Source organism: Acipenser ruthenus, chromosome 22 (assembly GCF_902713425.1).
Source record: "Acipenser ruthenus chromosome 22, fAciRut3.2 maternal haplotype, whole genome shotgun sequence".
Lineage (NCBI taxonomy): Eukaryota > Metazoa > Chordata > Actinopteri > Acipenseriformes > Acipenseridae > Acipenser > Acipenser ruthenus.
In genome coordinates, this window is record NC_081210.1 from 30,369,491 (window position 1) to 30,383,575 (window position 14,085).

Here is a 14,085-nt window from a genome sequence, read left to right on the forward strand (position 1 = left end):
AAGCTGTGACTCAGAGACCAGACAGCTTCCTTGCTAGTAGCCAAGCCTACCACTTCAGCACAGCACAGAGCCCCTTGTAATGAATCTGCTAGGAGCAGCAATCAGGTGAGGTCGTTAAGGGTAATTAAACTTCCGATTCCCTTCCCTCAGCTGTGCACGGCAGCTGTCGTCTCAAGGACGGGGGAGATCTTGTTCTGATTCGCGGTTTCAGTGCACCCCGGAGCAGAGGTGAGGGCAGCTCAAGGTTGATGGCTGTACAATGATGTGAGCGGGGTTATTAGGAACCCCTTGGGTCGTTCTTAGCCCTGCAAAGTGGAATGTCATTATCCAAACTGGACACCTTCAGAGACTGAAAATGAAGTGGGCTCTAAACCATCATGCAATCCAATTACACAGCGCCCAGGCGCTGAGATCGGCAGGTCAAGACGAGAGGATTCTAAGACCCCTTCCACTCCACTGATAGGAGATTGAACCGATGTGGTCTGAACCCAAAAGTGCAGAGTGAATATAATGGTTAGAACAGCATAAATCAGCTCTCAAATAAATCAGCTATCAAAATAAATCAGCTATCAAAATAAATCAGTTCTCAAATAAATCAGTCTGCACACGGAACGTTTCCCACATTTCATGGCAGCTATATTAACAAAACCTTCAAAAAGTTTCTTCCACAAATCAAAACATGACTCAGAACTCCTTCAAAAACAAAAGAAATACACAGATCTGCACTGTAATTGCCGGATGAACAGAAGCACACTATTTTTCAAGAGGAATACTTGATTGTCCTTGATTTGGCTGTTGTAATTATATGGCTTTCTGTCGCTCCCTCTTGAAATATTGTTGCATTTGTAAGACTGTGAAGTACCCTCTAAACATATACCCTCTAGACAGATAATTGAATTGTTCACAGTGTTCCAGAAAACATTACATTTTATTCCCACACACTGTGCAGGTCTGCACTAGCATCGTAAGCTCAGTCTCATTCCTGCTCTACACTGTACCTGAAAAAACAGAAAACACGACAGAGCTGTTTCTAACCTGCAGGAGTGTTGATCTGAACTCTTCAATTCCATGCCGTGGGATCCAGGTGCTCCAGGGCTGCAGGACTGTTTAGCTCCAGTACTGCTTGGTGAAATCTCCACTCTGCACCCACACAAACATGCAAGGCTTTTTCTTGTTCTTTTAAGTAGAAGGTACCAGCAAGCCACAGCACATGGTGAGGGAGGACATGTTGAGAACTTGGTTTAGCTAGGAGCACCAGCACTGAGCTGAAAGATCCAGCCATGCCTGAACAGCACAGTGCTCTTCAAACACCATGGGGTGCTGAGATAATACAGAATGGGTCTTTAGACACTTTGAGTGGCCTGGTCTGAGATCTCTGCCCAGTCAGACCATATTGTTTAAACGACTACCAGTGTTGGCAAATTAACAGCACTGTCAGTTCTGTCAAATGCCTGAATTGCTGTGTACTCATCAGAGACGCTCTCTGTTAGTAACCTGCAGTTTTCCCCTAAGCTGACACCTCAGCGAGTGAAAAAAGGTTTCAGAACGCCGTTTCTCTCGTCTCTGCAAAGGTTATGCGCGTCTCGGAGGAAGCCTGTGGCGCTATCTCCCGGCAGGCCCCCGTTTTCCGAAAGGTCATGTTTTCTGGTTTTAAATGAGGGTTTAAATATCAAAGGGCTTGAATCCTAGATGCAGCAAGCATCACAATCAGGGTCGTTGTATAATTCATTCAGCCTACCTGGATAAAACAATAAATAAACTAAACAAACGCAATTTACCCCCGTGTCTCCCAGCCCCTCAGCTCTATGTACTTACAGTGCCTCCCGCTCCACACCTCCCCCAGCCCCACTATAACTACAAGGTTGTGCAGCCTCCTTGAGCGTTTCATTTGACCCTCGCGATACAGTGACAGGGTATTGCTCATTCCAAACGTGGACACAAGGGGCACTTCAGGAGCGCTGCTGCTACTGTATTCTCTCAGCGCCTCCCTTCTAGGAGCAGGTTCTCATTATAGGGATTAGTTACACATTAAAACCCGCCCCCCCGACATTCCGTTTTCATAGGAAGGCATCTGAACAAAGGGCACAGCTCAGCTTGATATGCTGCACTTATTTTGCACTCTGACTGTTTTGACCGTGCCAGAGGTGTACGTGCAAAATCCTGTCAACAATGAACTCTCACTGTGATCATTTAGATTAGTGATTTATGAGCCTTTACAGAAGCTGATAAACCACTGCATTTGTTAAACTAGTTACCTATTTCAGATATTAAAGATAATCAAGTCTTGATTTGCAATGCCAAGCTGAATGATGTCTGCAGGACAACTGGGTTCCATACCATAGGTAACCAACGATGTATATGAGAAAGGCAAAGGATTCCTATCAGCCCCTCATAGTGAATCCTCCTGACCACTCTGGACTGCAGTGAGACAGACGGATCGCCAGGCATGGCAATGCTAGCCTGCAGTCATGCATTTATTAAGACACTTCCTTGTTCTAGTGTTTTTCCACTTCTCCACCTCCCTGCAGAGAGCCCTTTGCTGGGAGTGAGGTGCAGGCTACAGGCACTGTCACAGCGCCTCCTGCTGGCCGCCATGCAGTGCAGGGAGCTGGATCAAGCTACATTAAGTTAATAAGCCCGAGGGATCCTTAGTTTCCTTTCTTTCGCATGCTCAAGTCTTCTAGCCACTGCTGCCCTGGAACAATCGGAGCATGATGTCAATGAGAAACTTTCTACACTACTTCTCAGTCTCGGTGTTTCTAACCACAGTGGCTAAGCAAGGCAGGAACTGGTCTGTTTCTAGCTACGTGTGTGTGTGTGTGTGTGTGTGTGTGTGTGTGTGAGAGAGACTCTGAAACGCGTCTTGGGAGGTGCATTGCTCCAGTTGCCTTCATTTGAATTCAGACCCAGTTGTGTTGCTGGCTGGGAATCTTGCCCTGTTTCCCGGTAAAGGCAGGTTCTATACGACGTGTTGTAGCTGAGAGATGTCAAGTCGTGTCATAAGCATCGCCCCCTCCCCACCTCCCCTTGCTTAGAAAAGGCTGAGGAAATGCTGACACACAACCCTGATGAAGGCCGTTCAGAGCGCAAGGACAGGAAATGCTGACACACAACCCCGATGAAGGCCATTCAGAGCACAAGGACAGGTTGCCTGGTTGCCTGGTTCTCGGAGAGCCGTGCTGCCAATGATGCTCACCTCTGGACCATGTCATTGAAATGCTGTGAAAGTGTTCCTCGTCCCCTGGGGCCCATTACACTTCCATGGCCCAGATTCAGTGCCTTTGAAAAGTATTCCTGGGCACCTTGTTTCCCATGATATCACATGCTTACCCCGGTCCAGAAAGGAGCAGTGTTCTCTGAATGCCTACAGAGAGCAAAAGAGAGAGGGGGGGAGGAGGAGGAGAACGGGGGGAGGGGACTCCCTTATAGCACAAGGACTTACCTGTGTCTAATAGAAAGGTAACACCCATTTTAAGAAGAGGGTTTTTTTACAACTACACTGTTTAAAAATGCATCATAATTATGACGTGTCTGGGAGACCTGTGTGTCTTGGTAAGGCAGTCTGTGACCTGTGTACATATTTTTGCTGCAATCACAAGGCCACACAGCCTCCCAGTCCACTACACTGTAGTGGGCCCATCAGAAGATGATTTTCCCCATCGCTTGTTACAAAGCTCTGGGCGCCACTGTCCTAAACCTTCCCAGATTACTATTCATTGCTTATAATTTCTGTTGTAAATCCTTCAAGCAATGAAATGCCCGCTCTCTCCTCACAGTGACTGTAGCTACCGGCCTGTGCAGAATTAGCATGACGAAGGCATTAAATTAAAACCCTAGCTATGAAATCTGAAGCAGGGAAATCAAACTGCACTCATACACGACAGCTACAGTGGCAGCATTTAGTTTGCATGAGAAGAGCAGTAAAGTGGGACATGCCATTGACACAACACTGGCTGTGCCCGTTGCATAACTCTAATCAAGCTGCCCCAATGCTGTCACGATGTCAGTGAAGGGTTAAACCGGATCGTGCGTGTGTCGTGTTTGTTTTCTATTGCAGGCTCCCAGGGGGGTAGTGAAACATGCAGCTACAGGTTTGTGTGTTCAGACAGAGCGTGGTGACAGAAGGGAGTGACTCCTGAACTGGCACACACCTCCTATTTATCACAAGCAAGGTCAAACCCCCGACCTGGACACTTCATAACCCCTTGACTGCCCTGCAGTCACTGCCTCTTGTTTTATTATTAGAATTATTCTTTAAATCGAAGAATATCAGATCTACACTCGCATACTGCTGCATTACGTACAGCACCACACTTAATTAAGAACAATACAATGCTAAAACCTGCATCTCAATCACAGTTGCTGATCGCACTGGTTTAATTTGCTGCTCAGACGGCCTCTCTGAGCATCTCTTATTTGATTATAATTCCCAGCTAGCTCTTTGAAGCATACCCCTGAATGCACAGGGTCAGCATCTACCGTGACACCGGGAACCACCAGCCAAGGCTAGCAGGAACATTACTTCACGCTAGCTTGACGTGCTACATTTTTATTTATTGTCCTAAACTAATTTGAATATTAAGAATAAACACATTAAACCTTTTCATATATATGAACCCCAAACACATCACAAGAGGCCCTCCAATAGTGTAAACGATAACAGTAACTGTAAAAAGTAGGGGAAAAAAATCCTAAGGATAAACACAACAAACACCAGGGACCCTGTTCTGAAGAACGAGCAAAACAAGCACCCTTCAAGAGAGTCAAAGAAACATTACAACGGTAGGAAACACTGCAACAAATACATCTCGGTTACAGGACCGGAATCTGCTGTTAAATTATCATCTTTAGCAGTTTCCTGCTCTGTTTTCACTGCTGAAATGATTGGATTCCTCTCACGGAATTGTGCTCGTTTCAAAACTGGGTTGACATTTTTGTATTTCTTTCTGTCTACAGCAGTACAGTAATTAGAGCAGTGCAAATTCTAACAGGGTCGTTCACACAAACACGCATGCAGAAAAAACAGAGGCACAGTACAAAGACAGACACAGAAAATGCATCCAGATGTATTTATAGAGAGACCTTCTACAGAGGGAGAAAGCAGTGCTGGAAATAAACTGATAGCAACAACAGAAATAGATACTGTTGACAGGAAGGGAAAAACAGATTGGCCTGAGATTCACGGGAAGACATGGACAGACAGAACCGAAGAGAGGGACGCACAACATGCAGCCATAGAAAACTGCATGACTCAGGACTGCATAAACATTTCACAGTCATGTAATAGACGCTAGCGCCCACACTGCTACTGAACAGACGCTAGCGCCCGCACTGCTACTGTAACAGACGCTAGCGCCCGCACTGCTACTGTAACAGACGCTAGCGCCCGCACTGCTACTGTAACAGAGTGCCCACACTGCTACTGTAACAGACGCTAGCACCCACACTGCTGCTGTAACAGACACTAGCGCCCACACTGCTACTGTAACAGACGCTAGCGCCCGCACTGCTACTGTAACAGAGTGCCCACACTGCTACTGTAACAGACGCTAGCACCCACACTGCTGCTGTAACAGACACTAGCGCCCACACTGCTACTGAGTCTCTGAAATGAGGAAGGAGTTCAGACACTCTGTTGCAACACCGTCGAGGACTCTGTGCCAAACTGTTTCCACAGGCTACTGTGGACTGGGAACTGGCCAGCCTGCACCAATCACTGGAGAAATGATGGTCAACTCCCACTATACCAGGAATGAGCCATTGCACAAGCACCACTCCCCCCGCTCTCCGCCCTCCTAGCCGGGATGCTCCCACCAGCTCCTCTCCTCAGCAGTGCAGGGTCCACGTCTACCTGCCGCAAGTGACACGAGTTTGCAGGCCTCAGTTTGGCTCAGTTCAAGCTCCGGTAGGGGAGGTCCTGTACAGTAAGTCTGTGTGCACCGTGCCTCAGATATACTGAGCTTTCTCACCATTGCAAAGAAATGTTTCAAAGCTAGAAAGTCTTTAGAGGTCTTCTACCTAAATCTCATTGGTTTCTTTTTGAAGGCGGCACTCTGTCGAGACATTTGATACTTGACTTTGCTTGCGTTATCTGTACCAGTTACTGTGATTGTACTAAACCATTCTGCCCAGAGCCCCCTCCATGTCAGTAATAAAGCACCATATTCACAGGGGTCTTGGTAACTTGTCCTGAGTAATTTGGTAATACTGTAAAGTTAAAAATGTGTGCACATTCATTTAACATAAAATACCAAAGCGACAGCAGATTTTCAAAATTGTGAAATAATCCCACCAGTGTTTGCTGCAATATCGCTGCTTGTTTCCCCACTCCCTCGCTCCCCCGCCCCCTATCCCCCAACCCTCTGAACCCTGCCAGGGCTCATTCTCTGCAGCTCGCCAATAATCCCAACGCTATTCACTTCTCACATCAGCCTGGAGTTATTTACAAAGAGCGACTGGGTTTCTGTGTGTTTCACATCCTTAATGACTCTGGAAAAGGACAGCACAAGCCTCATAACCCCCCCACTGCCCCCTGCACACACAATCCAGCACAGACTGTGAAACGCTCAACTCAACAAGCCTTTCGGGGGTCATTGCAGTGTCCCTGCAAAGCTCACAACTCACCACAAAGCATCATTCCCCCCCCCCTCTCTCTCTCTCAATGATACACACCCCTCCTACAATATAATAGTCTCACCATGACCTCAAGTGAAAAAGGTACATTTTGCAATTTCTCTCTATTCAAATGTCATCATTATCTGGCAGTGCTTTTCATTTGTAGGCAAGGGGTTAAGAAGATTGTACATGTCTCTTACTAAATTTGTTTTTAGCACTAGTCCACACGATTCAATGTTTAAAGTCCTGGATGGTTTAGGGGATGTACCCGGGGTCTGCTCCACCAATAGGAACCTCTGAATAGTATGTAGTGTCATGGCACTGTTTAGTATGGACAATCTGAGCCTGTTCTATCCACTGTCTAAGAACGAACGCAAGAAACTTGTTCTGATGCTACCCATCAGACACAGAACATTGCTAGATTCACCTTCCACAGCGATCTCCTTCAACTGAACCGGGTCTCTTTGGAATAGAAAAGACATTCATACTGGAAGAACCAGCCCTGCCAAAACACTCTATCTTGTTCTCCTCAGAACTCAGCATTAGGCTTTCAAATCAGCATGGTCCCTCAGAGCTCCCCTACTGGACACATACCTTCAAGTAAATCAATAAGCAATCATGGAGCCAGCTAACAGGAGATAGCCCGCTTCTCCATCTACCCCTAAACTTCTTCAAATGTTTGTTTGCTGTTCAATCTTATTATCAGTGTGTTTACCGTCAGCGACCGTGCAGCCACACAGTCCCAGATATGTCAGGAACAGATATTTTATTTGAGTGATGCACTAAATCTCTAATGAAGGAACTGAGAGCAGAACTTCACTGAATGCCACTGCTGCCCAGGAGGGAATGTGAAGACAGCATTCTCTTTCTGAGTCCCAGCTAACCAGAGAAAAGAAGCACAGCACTGGACTGTAGGAGAAATGAACTGGGGAGACCAGTCCTAACGGACAGAGGGTGGATAGCGGCTATATCACACACAGAATAGAACTACTTAGAGGAGAGAGGAAGAACGAAGGAGGAAAGGGAGTCGCCCTGCAGCCTTCGGATGCAGCAACAGCACCCAGTGCATGAACAGTACTGGGAAATGCATTCAAACACCATTCAGCGTTGAGATCTGCTATTTATTAGAACCATGAAGAAGGGTAACCTTACAAGGGGAAAAAACGCTATCCGAGGCAATTCCTTCAAGTCTTCCTGGCTGTGAAAATATGCCTTAATAAGGACAAAATATCACTGGAGTTAATGCAGACAGTCAATTTTCAAATCACTGTATTTTTAGCCGGCACAATTTAGAACACAATCTCACAGGGGGATTTCCTACTAAGTACTGTGAGACAAGAGCTGAACAGAGAAGGGCATTTTAGATAAACGAACCCGGTTTCTTCGAGACAGAAACGTGGGGGCTGGACCTGGGGGCGCTGGGTTTGAGAAGCTCTGTGATCAGAACACTGCTGTGGGTTCGAGGTCCTCAGCTGTTCAGTGTGTAAAGAGTGCATGCCGGGTGCAGGGAGGGTGGGGTAGGGTGCAGAGAGGGTGTGGGACCTGCACACACATTTGTTTATCTTCTGCACATCTAGTGCCTCTGTCAAGCCTCCTCACTGACTCTAATGGAAATGTGCAGCTATAGATCGTACTGGCACATGGCCCAGGAAAGCAGAGTTCAAAAGAGTGTCAGATAAAAAAAAAAAAAATACAGCTGCCTACTCTCCCAGAAACGACTGAATACAGTTACGCTCTCAAACGCCTCTGCCACTCTACCTCACTCCTGGAGAATGGAAATGTGCACACAAACGCTTGCAGGTGTTGGCTTGTCCCAACGACTCACCGACGGGCTGAGCTGCTATGAATGGAATCCTGGTGGGAGACGCCTCTAGCCTGCCTGCCTGACACTCTGTGAGATGCAGTCCTGCAGCCTGCTTGAAAACACAATATATGCTACCCCCTCCCAGACAGAGGGTCTAAAGTCGAGGGCTTCTGAATCTCATGGCTAGGGGATGCAGATTGAGAGCAGAGTACCTTGTAAACAGTGCTGTGAAATAACCACGCAGTGTTTGCAGCTGTGATGCCTCCTCAAAGCGTTCTTCAACACATCTTACCTGCGCCCACACACACGTTCAATACATTACTGGCAGGGCATCAAGTGTCTGTTTGAGCACCAACGGTATAAAAACACACAGAGCGCTATAAGGAAACGTATTTCATTTTCAAATCCACATTATCCATCATCTCTCTTGTAAAAGTTTACAGCTGTAAATCTGCAAGGTCATTTTCCAGTTTTGCCACGGCTACACTGTGCACGTACCAGAGTCTGCCGTGTGTTATGTATGTGCTTTGCATTGCTCACCTGTGCGTTACCATGCTTTATTACACTTTGCTATGCTGTTATTACACTAAACCTTTCTAAGCGCTGTGCTTGGGAGAATGCTGGGTCCCATTACTGTGTATCACTGTATACCAGCACCAGATGAGAAGCACCCACTCAGTTCTGTGGAGCACTCAGTACACAGGCTGCCAGTGTCCACTTGAAATATGTTCAACACAGCTACAATCCTATTTACTTTTTACAGCAGGCTTTATACATGTATTGTCATCTTGTCATATCTTTTCAGTAGCTGTCAGATTATATGAACGCTGTTAATGTCTTTTGCTTGTGTGTGTGGCGCCGGCCATGATGGCAGACTGTTTGCAGTGGGACGGTGGTGTGTCCTTCATTACACACAGCGTTGATGAAAGGGTAGGAGCCTGTGTTTGTACAGTACAGGAGCTGCCAGGAGTATTCCTGGTGTGGACTGTATAGGTAGGCATCCATTTCAGGCAGACCTACAGCTATGGCCAAATGTTTTGCATCCCCCTAAAGAATTAACACATTTTGCATCACAAAGTTGAATGAAAACTAATGAATAATGTTACGTTAACATATATTCGCATTTCGAAATCTAACATGAGATACTGTACTACTATTATGGCTTCCGGTAGACTTTTGTGATATCATTGTGTAGTTTCTTTGATTGCATGATGTTAAATAAAAGATCTGAATTGTGTTCATATGTATATATATATATATATTTTTGTGTTATGTCTCAATCTTAGGTGATGCCAATCTTTTGTGCAGAGCTGTGTGCACCTCTAATGAATGCTTCAGCAGTAACGCACACGGCCACTTCATTAATGACCTGGTCCATTATTCACATGGACCTCTCCACAGGCCAGGCTCATTGGTGCTGATCGGGCTAACTTACTGTTCCAAGTGAAACAAGTGTGTGAGTGTGTGTGTGTGTGTGTGTGTGTGTGTGTGTGTGTGTGTGTGTGTGTGTGTGTGTGTGAGTGTGTGTGTGTGTGTGTGTGTGTGTTTGAGTGTGTGTGTATGTGGTCAGTGAGTGTGTGTCTGTCTGTCTGTCTCTCTCTCTCTCTCTCTCTCTCTCTTTCTCTCTCTCTCTCTCTCTGTCTCTGTCAGGTGTGTCAGAGGCTTCTGTTTGCGTTCCTGCAGCTTAAACCAACTGGGAAAGCAGACTGAGGCAGTCAGCAAGGTCTGCATTCTCATTAGAGAGGACACAAAAAGCAGTGTTCAAACAGTAAGGAAGCTTATTCTGCTAGAAAGATGGACGGGGCTCCACTGTAATCTGTTTGAGGACGATTCGTTTGCATGTGTTATTTATATACAACTCACAGCTGCACAGTCTTCCATGTGAACACTGAGACTCCCTATGTCAGCTTCTCCCTTCGGGGTCTCTTTGTAAATGACAAGATATGCATCTCTCGGGGTTTAGGAAGCAAGACATGTTCATATTCATCGTTCCTCAGTAATTAGGTAACCAATGAAAATGGATCTAATTTTAATCTGGCAGTGGGGGAAGCTGCATCAAAGTTACACCTGCAATTGACAGGATTGCAAACGGCCTTCTCATATTTTTCTGATGAAACCAGAGGAAATGACTAAAATACACAGCTCCCCGAATGTAACGTTTGCAATAGAGAAGGCAGACTTCACTTACATAACCTCTACATAACATTACTCTGCTTTGCACAGACACGAAGCATGATGGAGAAGTGCATCAGGATGACGGCAGAGAGAGTGTGGGTGCTGGACACACACACACACACACATATATAAACAGCTGGAGAGCAGCGTGACTCATACAATCAGGGGCTTGCTGCTCGAATCCTAGCAGTGCTGATTTCCACCGGGGGTACACAGGGAGCACGGCATTGCCCATTGCTCTCCCGATCACTTGGGCACAGCTTGACGAGGTGCACTTTGGTGGCCGCTATCGGTCCTGCTCCTCGAGCGAATCCAGGCTGAGAACCCCTTGCTGCTCACAAGCTTGGTTAGATTGCTTGGGTTTCAAGGTGACACAAAGAGGCGCCTGATATGACAGCAGTAACAGTGTTTCCTCTGTCTCATCCAGACAGGGAATGCATTGCATTGTATGTTACATGTGTCTCAGTTACCAAGCATACAGGTGCGATATCGTTAGAATGAACAATGAGCCACGTCCTCGCCACTGACAGCTTAATCCAGTAACCTGCAACAGCTCAGCCAACCATGAGGCAGCCTCGTGAACAAGCCTACCCCACCCCCTACATCCCAGCATGCAGCACAGCTTGGATGCAAAACTGGAGTCAAATTCAGCAACGCAGTCAAATAAAACAAACAGTACAGCCTTCAAAAGCTCAGCCCATTTCGACACTTTGCAAAGTGCTGTGCAATGTGCATCTGTGACATGAAGCAAGCGCGTTTGCAAGGTGAGGGGGCCTTGCTTGAAAGACTGCAACACATTTACAGCTGCATTCACTTCACGCACATCTGTGATAGCCAGCAGCCTCCTGAGCTGTAAGTGTATTTATTATTAGTCCGTTTTAAAGTAGTAAGCCTTTTTTTTTGGTCAAACAAAAACACGTCTGTAGAAATGCTTGCCAAACGTGGAAAGAACAGCTCTGTGAGTGAACTGCCTGCGAGTAGCCGCGGACCTCGGGAGCGCGCACTAGCACTAGCAGCATTGGAGGGGGGAGTGCGGCTGTCGTCACCGTGCGTCAAAGGAGCCCCCACCTCTCGTAATAACTACTACAGCAGAGCACATGACTGCAGCACGGGCGATTACACGAGCCTCGAAGAGTGGAGAGCAGTGCACTGATGAGACACCGCAGATAAGCACAATTCATTTACTTCCTTATAAAATTACAAGGAACTGCAATAGCGCAGACGCACCCCACGCATGTCTGCTCTTATCCACATCGTCAGGAGCCAGTTATCTTAATTGCATGCCGTGCGCTGTACTTCTAGAAAATTGCACCATTCGTTTTAGGACAGGTTACATCATATCTTGTTGCAGTAAGCAACTTCGATTGTTTTTACAAGGCAGTTTCAACACAGTTACTGTTCTGTACTTTGCTCCTGACTGTTCAGTCAGTAAATCATCTACGAAGCTCGTTTCCCAGGAACTGTGAGGGAGTGACAGGCAAGGTCACAAGTTGTGGAATACTGAGCCGCACTGCTCGTAACCAGCGAGCTCACGAATCACCTTGCAGGTGTTTTAAGTTCAAGTTGCACGCAGCACGTGACCAGCACTAGAGAACAGCCTCTTGGTTTAACACTGGAGCCCAGTGCAGTCTCCTTGCTAGAGAGAAGCCACCGCCTGTTCAAATACTCTTCTTTAACGAGGACTTCCACGCACAACGATAACACGCTACAGTATAATTACGATAGAGTTACGAATTCTACATTCATATTATATATATATATATATATATCTACATGTTTGATCCTGCAAAACAACATTTTAAAGTTTAGCAACATCCATAATAAATAAACAACTGTACGTCTCTCTGCACAGTATAAGAAAAAAAACGTTAATAATGGTAGTCTATAACCATTCACCATATCATGTTAAGTAACTGTTACATATGAGACTGTGCACTGGGTTACGAAAACAACTCCGCTACATAAGTACTGGGTTACGCAAACAGCTCTGCTATATAAGTACTGGGTTACGCAAACAGTTATATGCTATATGTCAGGCAGAAAGAAAAAAACACCCGCAACCACAAAAGCGTCGCTCCAACTGTTAAATAATATTGGTAGTCTATCTAATCCCTCCTGTAATGTTAAGTAACTGTGTTCCATCTGCTCTGAGACTCTCTCCGGTTACGCAAAGAGCTACACTGTCGCTGTAGAGAATGCGTGCTTCTAAACTGCGGTACAGTACGTGCTACGTAATACCAGCAATAAAACAGAATAAAACAAAATGATAAGAGCATTTCATCATCACTTTAAAAGCGTTATCTTAATCTATTGAACCGGCTATTGCCCCTTTGTACCACATTGCAATTAAAGACTCAATTACACACACACACACACACACACACACACACACACACTGTCACAACAGCGAGTTGTACGCTGACATCAATGTTAGTAGTTAAATAACTGAACATTATTGGCATTGATAATAACGCCGGTTTTGCAAAGGAATGCAAACCCGGATGCACGCTAATCTAACACTGAAATTATTATTATATTTTAAATGTGCAATCAAATCCAACAAATGTACCACAAAAAAAAAAATCAAGTTTCTTTTTTTTCAGACTTTTGCATTATATATTATGAATTAAATATATATTTATAAGAATCAAGATCCCGTTTAATAAGTTCGCATAAAAACGCCCACGTGCATGGATGAGAAAGTCCATACATGTTCCTATCACACTATACATATATATTTAATTCAAAATATTCTACATAAAGAAGAAGGTTCAGCTGGATATAAAAACAAAACATCCCTAACACTGCCAACAAAAATGAACAACCGGAGTCATTTTTTTTTCTATTTCTGTGTTGTTTTAATCAAAGTGAAAAGTAGTAGTTTATGAATTGAATGCACAATGTCATTTCCCGGTCCCCCACGTGAAGTACAGTACAGCACGTCGTGCAGCAGCGCGTAAGGAACCGGCTGCAGTCTGCCTCGGAGATACCGGCTCTCACGGCTCTCACTGCTGCTTTTTGAATTACACAATACTGACGGCACATGGGCACAGCTGCAGCATGCGGGTGCTGGGTCCGGCGTCCCCTTACCTGGCTCCCGGTGTTTTCTGTCAAGTAATTGAAGACGAAGGAAGAGAGCTCTTCATCCAACAGTGAGGTGCAGTCCGCCATCTTCTAGCTAATGCGAGCCGGAGAGTGAGAGAGCGGAGAGTACAGTGGATTTGAAGGGCTGCAGTGGCGGCTGACAGCCGGCAGAGGGCGAGGTGTGCAGTGTTAGTATGTAACACGGCTCGCCGGTGTTGTAACAGATTATAAAACCGAGAACACATACATAATACAGGTAAACGACGCCTTGTTTGTTTCGGAGTTTTAAGGACTTTTATTTTTTTGACACACCTGCAGTGTTCAGTGCACTGCACTGTAAAGCATATATCATGTTGCTTCTTCGGTAGAATCTCCCCTTAGATGTACAGAATTGCTTAATTTAGATT

General features: G+C 45.7%; 1 protein-coding gene across 1 annotated transcript in view; it reads right to left on the reverse strand.

The window, feature by feature from the left end:
- LOC117431609 (peroxisome proliferator-activated receptor gamma coactivator 1-beta) overlaps window positions 1–14,085 on the reverse strand; it is a 34,651-nt gene extending 20,566 nt beyond the window's left edge. The window contains exon 1 of the mRNA XM_058996501.1: window positions 13,685–14,085. Within this exon, the coding sequence (XP_058852484.1) occupies window positions 13,685–13,765 (81 nt within the window). The 5' untranslated portion in view covers window positions 13,766–14,085. The remainder of the gene's footprint in view (window positions 1–13,684) is intronic.